This window comes from Euprymna scolopes, chromosome 3 (genome assembly GCF_053919585.1).
Source record: "Euprymna scolopes isolate OS-2025 chromosome 3, ASM5391958v1, whole genome shotgun sequence".
In the NCBI taxonomy this organism is placed as follows: Eukaryota; Metazoa; Mollusca; class Cephalopoda; order Sepiida; family Sepiolidae; genus Euprymna; species Euprymna scolopes.
In genome coordinates, this window is record NC_136484.1 from 77,714,435 (window position 1) to 77,724,165 (window position 9,731).

The 9,731-nt window shown below is 33.5% G+C and overlaps 1 protein-coding gene across 4 annotated transcripts in view; it reads right to left on the reverse strand.

Annotated features, from left to right (window-relative positions):
- LOC145256393 (ciliary microtubule-associated protein 3-like) overlaps positions 1-7,582 on the reverse strand; it is a 55,301-nt gene extending 47,719 nt beyond the window's left edge. For all 4 annotated transcript variants that reach the window (XR_013863988.1, XR_013863987.1, XM_080115260.1 and 1 more), the window contains exons 1-2: positions 7,430-7,582; positions 632-783 (exon numbers count right to left, since the gene is read on the reverse strand). Coding sequence is in view for 2 of the 4 variants with exons in the window: in XM_080115260.1 (XP_079971386.1) it covers positions 632-783; positions 7,430-7,475 (198 nt within the window). In the remaining 2 variants the exon portion in view is untranslated. The remainder of the gene's footprint in view (positions 1-631; positions 784-7,429) is intronic.
- Between the last annotated feature and the right edge of the window lie 2,149 nt (positions 7,583-9,731).

Sequence of the window (9,731 nt, forward strand, 5' to 3'; positions counted from 1 at the left end):
ATTAAAAGAGATAACCCACTTGTCTTAATGTTATATATACTGTTTGTTCTTGTCCAGAATTTCCCATTATTAAAAAACAAAACTAAAGAAAAATCTGTATGATGTACATACCCATGATGAAACGAAAATGTCATATTCCAAAAATCACATTAATAAAGTAGTTTTATTTTTAATTATGAAAATCAAATTTTATGAGTAACTGAAGAGAGACTGTCTTGCCTACCATTTTAAAAACAAAGTCAAGAAACAGGAGAGATAATTCAACAATAATTAAAACTTGTGAGATTTATGCTGTAATGTTCACAAATTTCTATTTATCACTTAAAAATGATCAATTTACATAATTTTTGGAATATAATATTTTCGTTTCGTCATAGGTAAATATTTTTCTTTATTTTTCTTTTTTTTAATATAGGTGGAGTTCTTTCTTGCCATCTTTCATAGTCCAGCAGCAATTCCTAGTTTATGTAGGAGAACACCATTTACTTTAGTTGATAAAATGTAATAAAAAGCAATGTTTTTTTCAAAAAGTATACCAACCCCATCAAGAAAACAAGAACAAGAGATCATTGTTAGCCATGACAAAATGAAAAATGGTGAGAACAATGTGATAAAAAAAATTAAAAGTTACTGCTTCGTTTTCATAACTGCCAGGTCCGATATGAGGTGTTCCCGTGATTACAATACCATTAACACCAATTCCATTACACGGGGCGTTTTCAGGAAATATCTTCCTCTCTTGAGAGGTCGCAAACACAACGCGTCCAAGTTTGGGTGCTTGAGCTTTGAAAGCAAAAAAGAAAAAAAATTAATTCTTTAGGTAAATATTAGTAGTTAAATTCTTTTTCTTTTTTTTAAATTTAAAATTGCAACATTTATTGAAATTTGTGAAGACTTTTTTCTATAGACAGCATCTCCGTTGATATGGACACAATATAATGGATTTTGACTTTGAACAGGAAAAGCAACATCATCATTATAATCAGTTTAAAATATATTCTATATGCTTTTATTTATTGGACAACTTTTACGAATTAACTTCGAAACTAACCTATCTCTTCCCAGGTCCTTATTTATCCCTCTTTCTCTCGAGTCCATCCTTATCATTTCCTCACATATTTGCTTTTCATCTTCCCCTATGAAGTGAACTCAATTGTTCTACATCTCCTAACACAAACTCTCATCCATTTTTTTAACATGGCCATACCTTCAGAGTTTTCTATTCTGCACACATCTCCTATATTATCCAGATAGACTGTTCCTCGTCTTTAACACTCACATCACACATCCATCATATTATTCTCATATCGTTTCTCTCTATGCAATGCATATCCTCAATCCTCACTAGTCAGGTTTGACTTCCATCATCACACTGTGAACACATGCCTGGTAGACTCTTTCCTTAGTTTTCTTTTTATTCTTTGTTTCTTATCGAGTCTTTCTTTGTGCAGATTTCTCTTCTCTTTCTTTTTATGGATTTTGCTTCTTTTCTAACTTTGATGATTTGGTTTTTCAGTTTAATTTCCCATTCAGGTTTTGTAAATTCTTTGTTTTGGTTATGTTTTGTTTCCATTTTTAATTTCAGACTTACCAATTTGGCACTAGCATATATCAAGTTGTTTAGATATGTGATAGTATCTGTTGGGATATATGGGAGGAGTTTGTTCACTTTTTCTATTTTTAATTTTAATTTCTTCCACTCTTGATTTCTTAGTGAGAGTAGTTTTGCTTTATCCCATTATCATTATTAAGCCAATAATTTTTTTTTTATGAAATATTAATAATAATAATTTGACTAGAACTTTGTCAGCTGTTGCATCTCACTGAATTCATCTTTTCGTGTATAGCTTAAGCTATGGGAAGCCTGAATAAAACTGACATTTCAGGGGATAGTTTTAAATATATATATATATGGTTAATTTTATCAAACATGAAGATCTGGGAGGAAAAAAGAAGCCCCCCCCCCACACACACACCTCACCACTCCTTTTTTACCAAGTGTTTGCATCATTTTCAGGTCACAATCTTTCTGGGGGTGGGGAACGAAAGGCAAGCAAATACACTTTTTATTTATATTGGTGAATACACTTTTTATTTATATTGACGTTTTAATAGATATTTTACAAATTGTCCTCTTTACTCGACTTTACATGTTCCCATGTGAGGGGAACCTATTTTTTAATTTCCTTTTAAGACTCAAGTAGTATAGTCAACATAGATATAATAAGTCCCTTTTTTTCTCTCTTTCTCATCTGTCTTATCTGTCGTAATTGTCACTTTATGTGTGTGTGATAGTGCACCTGGTTTTATAAAAATGAGATAAATACTAACCCTGTGACAGGACTACATATAAATAGACTGAGCCAGGCTGATTATCTGAACTCAAACTATTGGAAATTCAACAAAAATTAGATGGTGTAATAGGTCAAGAAACTCTTCCACAGGTAGAAGAATGCCAAAGCATTACCACCGAAGCTGGGCAAACTGAAGAAAACAATCACAGAATTAATTGAAGAAGATGCAAGATAAAACATGTGCGAGGATAAAACAAAACTGTCTAAGAAACAAAGAGTGGAACTAATTAAAATTAGAAATCATTTGCCTCAACAGAAATGATCACAGATCTCAATAATTTATTATATAGGTGGGGTGGCAAAATCAATAAGCATGAAGCTAAATTTTGAAACACAAACAAAAGATATAGCAAAGCTGGATGAGAAATGAAACTGGAAACACAGATCACAAAACCTAGAAAAGAAGCTAAAATAGAATGAAGAACAGAAAATTGTGGAAGAGAGAAAATATAGTGCACAAGGAAGGATTCAATAAGAAACATGAAGAAGTAAAAGAAAAAATAACAGCAAAAGAAGACTGAGAAGATATACAAGTCTGAACAAAGAAAGCAAGATTTTTTAAACCAATGAAAAACAGTTTTATGAAAACATGAAAGGAGAAATAACAAAAACAGAACAACCAAACTCAAAAGAAGCCAAACACTTTTGGAGCTAGATACAAGACCACAACAAAAACACAAAATGGCTGAAAGACATGAAAAATTGGAAATTGAAGAAAGAAGAGAAACAGAAATCAATGAGGAAACACTCTATTCAACCCTAAGGAAAATGCCAAATTGGAAAGCACCAGGTCATGATGAGATACATGCATACTGGTTCAAAGAATTCACAACACTCCATGATAGACTGGTGCAAAGTCTGAGAAGATTTATCTGCAAAACACAAGTACCAGAATGGATAACCAAAGGAAAAACAACGTTAATATTTAAAAAAAAACACTGAAAAAAGGAGGACTCCAAGCAATTACAGACCAATAACCTGCTTACCAACCATGTCACTATTAAGGGTGCTGGAGGTAAACGTTTTACTGGGCTCTCCTTATTAGCCTGATAGTTAAGGACCTGAACCTTGGACTAACTACTAAAAAAGACATCCTATCAGCAGGTGCAAAGTACTGAGGCTGCTGTATTGCCATTTGGTGAATGGATTCTGGACCATGCAGTAGTTTCTGGTGGCGCTTCTCGTTGCCATGTTAGTGGGTAATTGTTACGGCTTTACCTTATCAGGGTCTACAAAAAATATATTTCTTCACTTCTTTTTCCCTCTCTGCCCTGCTCTAACCAAGTCTGTTGACCTATTCCACAAATCCTAAAACTCCATCATGAAAATTCTCCAGAAAAAATACAAGATTAAACACAGAACTTCAACTTCCAACGTAAATCCCCACTGCCATGTCTTCTTCTCCAATATCAGAAGTCCAACCTTCCAGAGGCTTAAATCCAATTATAGAAGACCAAACCAGACCTATTTTGCCTATGCAAAATTGGCATTGGACTGAATATGTCCCTAGATGAGTTCGTAATTAAAGGATATTCTAATTTAACATTCAAATCTGACCCCCAAGATCACCATGGCTTGGTTCCCACCAATTTGGGCAAATAACAAACAGAGTCTTGAATAGAAGTATGTGTTCTATCCCAACCATCATCAATGAACCTTAATTAATCTCGTCAGCCTCGGACAAAGCCAAACTCTTTGCCAAATATTTTGCAGCTAATTCTATCCTATGCAATCAGGGCCACCAACACCCCGTATTTCCTTATGTGTCTGAATCGACTTTTTTATTTATTTTTTTCTTAAATGTCAAAAACATTTTTTTTTATAATACAAATACAAAATAATGAATTAACTTATTTAATAAATAAATAAATTGACTTCTTTTAATAAAGAGAATATTGAAAACAGTTTTTTTTTTTTATTTGAAAACAAACTTTAATAAGCGAACATGAAAAACTTAGATGAAAATATACAAGATAAATCAATCAAGTATATTTTTTTTTTAAAGAAAATGATTGTCTTCCCTTGTTGATCCCAGGTGTTGTTAGTGTTGTTAGCTTTTAAACAAGATGGCATGGAGCAAATCTTCGATAAACCGTGATAATATTTGATTTTCTTAAATAAATAAAACTACTTGATCGATTTACGTGATTTTTGGAACATGACATCTTCATGCAGTGACAAGCACAAAGATTTTTTTCAGATTTTCTTGTAATAAATTTTTTTTCGGCCCCATTTATAGACAAACACCCTTTACTTTACTAGTTATTTTTGAAATAGATCCAGAAAACTAATATTTATCTTTTAAAGGATTTTTACAATTCATTTATTTAACTTCAAAATTTAGCTGAATTGAGTAGCTCGCTGTGAAAACATTTTTCATAACTTTTTTTTTTTCATGTGTACAAATATTTTTTTCCTTTTGGAAATTAAGTTTAGTTTTTAGTCTTTCAAATACAATCAAAAAGTAGTTGGGGACCTACAAAAAAAATGATAAATCTGTGCAAGCCTGTTCTAGTCTCACACAAAACACGCGTTCACATCTCAAGCCATTTTTCTTGTCATACACATACACGCACACAAACATACGTGCGCACGTACACACATGTACAGATATTCACATTCACGTGCATACACACACGCACTAACGTACACATATGTATGCACACATACACACACATGTGCAACGTCACTTCCCTTTAAAGGAAATCCACACATGCGCAAAAGACCGGAAACAACTACAAAAGCAAGAGACCTGAGCTGTTTCTTTCTTTTCGATTCGGCTCCCGAGCTGAGCGGTCGACGGAGCAACCACTCCCTTTCGGGGCGCGCATCATGACCCCTGCTACTATGTGTGAGGCAAGAGCCAACAGACAGTACGTACATCTTACACACTTTCTCTCTCCATGGCCTGGATTGACTTTCTCTCTCTCTCTCCACAACAATAGACTTTCCCTCTCACCAGTTAACAGCGAGAGACGCACGCCAAACTAAACACGTGCTGTACCCTTTTCTTTCATTTGTTTCTTCATGAAATAAATTCTAGTTCGCGTTGTTCGTTTTTTTCTCCATTCAATTCATTTTTCCTATTTTGTACGACTGGGGGATATATATAATATATCCACCAGTCCACTACAAATTGGCTTTCAAAACTAGGTCCTCCTATTTTTGCCCTTCCAATTTGTTTCAAAAAGTTTGTCTGCTAGTTTCCAGAGCACCGATTGGCTGATCGACGTCTTACATCAGATTACAATCAAACCGTGGCTACCGAGAGTAAAGAGTCTTACTTTCGGTGGCTGTGATCAAACCTGAGCGCATAACGTCATGTTTTGAGCAAAGCCGAACGGACGCTGAGTTACGTCTGGTTCAAATTATGCACAAGAACCTTTTTTTTTTTTTACACAGGAATCACCAAATTATCAAGGCCAAGAGGCCACTCAAGGATAAGGGTTAAAGAGTGTACAGTAGAAATTGGACAATATAGTAATCATTAGTAATGAAAATTCGGTAAATTTGATAACTTATATGGAACGGCTCATCAAGAACTTATTTACATTAGACTTGAAGACAATCATATTGTAGTCAGCCGGAAAGCAGGAAAACGGAAGACAATTCCACAGGCGTGCAGTTCTAAGAAAGAAGCTTTGTTCATGGAATCTACGTTTAGGTTTAGGCACAGATAAAGAGTGAGGGAGGATTATTGATAGTGTTTTCAGCTAGACGAGTGTTTCTTGTGAAAGTTTGGCGAGGGGGGACCATAGATTGAAGCTCAGTTGAACACTTTCCATGAAAGTAATGATACAACAAAGACAAACTCGCAACATCTCTTCTGTGAGATAGAGGTTGTAGGGAAGAGAAAAGGATATCTCCTACGAGGCTACGAAGTCTATTTTGAACTCTATCAAGGCAGGACAAGTCCTTTCTAGCAGCTCCTGTCCAGATGTGGCAACAGTATTCCATCCTTGGACGTACCTGGCTCTTATATAGATAGAGAATTGCATCAGCAGTGAGATATCTACTGGATCGATAGAAAGATCCCACCATTTTTCCAGCGGCCTTGGCAACAGATTTGATGTACGTGCTCCATTTAAGATCAGGAGTAAAGGTCAAGCCCAGAAGCTTGTCAAAACTTGAGGCCTCCTGAAGACGAGAGCCATTCATTTCAATTGATGCCAGATGTGGATCAGAATGTTGATGATGTAAAGAGAGAAGCTTGGTTTTAGATGCATTAAAAGTAACCAGCCACTCATTTCCCCATTGTAGTACGTGCTCAAGATCAGAGGAGAGAGAATCGGAGAGAACTTGGTCGTTTACTGGTAGTGTCGTCAGCATAAATGTCTACAAATGATGTAAGGATGTGATTTGGAAGATCATTAATGTAGATCAGGAAAAGAGTTGGGCCCAGGATGGACCCCTGAGGGACACCAGCGTTAATACCTAAAAAATATTTTGAAGTTGGCGGTATTTATTCCGAAAGACGTTCTTAACATGAGGAGGTTGGGGGGGGGGGTTAAAATTCCAGCCTGGAATTATTTATTACCCTTTCTTGTCCCAAGACGACTTGACGCTTGAAAAGCGCAATGACTCTGCCGTTTTTATTTTCCTTTATTTCTCCCCCCCCCCACCTCCCAATTTTTACCGTCTCTTCTTGCTCACTCGATATAAGCTGCCGGTTTCCATCGTTCTCCAGGCGTTGCTGAATGAGACTCACGGAGAAACGGGCTTTAAACTACAAAAGTACCGTTCAAATAACACTCTGCATTCAACCAGGACTTTATAAAACTACTGACCATCCATACTAACTCGAGAGACGAAGATCAAACTTAGAAAGGCGTCTCTTCAGTTTAACCTTTCTCTTAAAGTAAAATTGTACGAAACTTACAATATCGTCGCATTTTACGTTTCTTTTTTTATTTAAACTTTGTTACATGAAAAAAAAAAATTTTTTTTCTTACAATTCTTAGTAAAATAGAGTTACCTACCTTAGAACAATGATTTAAGATTCTAAATTCCCAAATAATTAATCATACACATATTTTGTCAAAATATATATAATAATAAAAAAAGACAACACTCACTGGGAGCTCGAATCCCAGAGGTAAGCCCAGTTGAAATATGCGCCATGCTTTCTTGTTTTTTCGATATGTTACTATGACGTTGCCAAGCAATAATTCTAATAAGAGTTATCGCCCTTTCACCTGTTTCGTTTTTGTTTTATTTTTTTTTTTATTTGAACGTTAATTTTTCGGCAATATAAAGTTCTTTTTTCTTTTTTCCTCTTACGAGCAGAAATAATATTTGTTATATATTTTATTAAAGGTACTTTGAATCATGTTTTGCAATAAAGTAAACATGGATGACCTCATAAAAGGTAAATAGTATTATTGGGGAAAAATAAAGTCCATTTTGTGACGTCATCCATTTTCTGATGCTCAAAATTTATAAACATTTTAACCCCTCCCTTTACTTGAAAAATCCTCCAAAATCAAGAAATTAACCAATTTGAATGAAATTTTCAATATTTATCAAATAATAATCACGGAATATAATGAACACATTATTTTTACTTAAAGTCTTAATGGAAATGCATTATTTTGTTTAAACAAAAATACCTTTACTGAAGTTATGGTTTTTAAAAAAATGCATGAATTTACTTTTGCTTTTTTTATGAAAATAAAGCATCGTAAATTGTAACAATTTAAAAAAATAATTTTTACAGGAACATTATTTTACAAGTCCATATTAATGAATTCGATATAACTCCAAGAAAAATTGATTTTTCGAACTACCAAAAGCAATGTTTATTTAATATTTTAACACAAAAAATTATACCTATTTACTATGCCTCCCCACGGGACAGAGTTAGACACCAGGGTCGTTTTTTAACGTGGAGAAAAGGTACAAAAATAAAAATTGTCTCAGTCGTGAAGGATTTCTCCTCCACCGAAAGAGCACAAGAAAATGAAGTGCAGCATCTGAAGAACAGATACTACACTTTGATCTTGTTTATATATTTTATTGAGAAAGAAAAAATTGAACATAAAAAACGTACAAAAAATTCAATTCAACAAAATTAGGCACAAGGCCCTACAAGAAATTGGGAGGGGGGGGGTACAGGGTCTTTTTGACTATGTAACAGATGAGACTTTGAAGTCTTACTCTTGACTGGCAACATTTACCAAAATACCTCAATCACTCTGTGGATCCTAATCTAACTAATAACCCCAGCGTTCAATGTAAAATTTAACTATGTAACACTTTGATCTTGACCAAAAGGCCAAGAAATTTATAATTGCAAAAAATATTTCGGCAAATATGCATTTCAGCAAATTATTTGGCAAAAATTTATAAAAATTATTTATTTTTATATAAAACACATTAGACCCTAAAAATCCCGAAAAAAAATTTATTTTTTTTATTTTTTTCAACATTTTTTATTAGACCAAATGTACGACAATTGAGGCTGCTATTGTTTTGAAAATTTGTCCTTCCTAAGGCTTGCCAGATTGGCCTTTTTGAGGCCAAATTTGGCCTTTTTTACGCTCTTGATTTTGGCCGCCTTTTTTTTTTGTTTTGTTTGTTTCTTTTTTTAAATGTGCACTTCAAGTGCGTAAATTATTGTTAAGACATTGGTGGCCTTTCTCCCCCCCCCCCCAAATCAGTGTTTTTTTTTGGTACTCCTTGGGCGTTGAGTTTCATGGCAACCAGCATAAAAAAACAAGTGTCGCGCCCTTCCTGACGCATGCGCACGTAACATTTTTTTTTTAATTACTGACTAAATGATTACGTGTCACATTATTTATTTATTTATTTATTTTGAAAAATGTTTTACTCTTTATGAATATTAAAAGAAAAAAGTTACTAAACAAGAAAAAAGTTACTAAACATTTATTAATAATCTCTCACTTTTACAGACATTTGTTTTTTAATTTCTTTTTAAATGACTTTTTATCGACTTTTATTTTAAATAGCATTTGCGGATGGGTAAAAAAACAAAAAAATAACTAAACCATTTACTGATAATTTCTCACTTTTACAAATATTTTTAACAAATAAATGTTATTAAAGTCAAGATACTGAGAAATTATCAGTAAATGGTTTAGTTATTTTATTTTCGTTTTTTATCCATCCGCAAATGCTATTAAAATAAAAGTCGATAAAAAGTAATTTAAAAAGAAATTAAAAAACAAATGTCAGCATACCCATCCGCAAATGCTATTAAAAAAAAGTCGATAAAAGTCATTTAAAAAGAAATTTAAAAACAAATGTCTGTAAAAGTGAGACATTATTAATAAATGCTCAGTAACTTTTTTTTTAATATTCATAAAGAGTAAAACTTTTTCCAAAATAAATAAATAAATAATGTGACAAATAATCGTT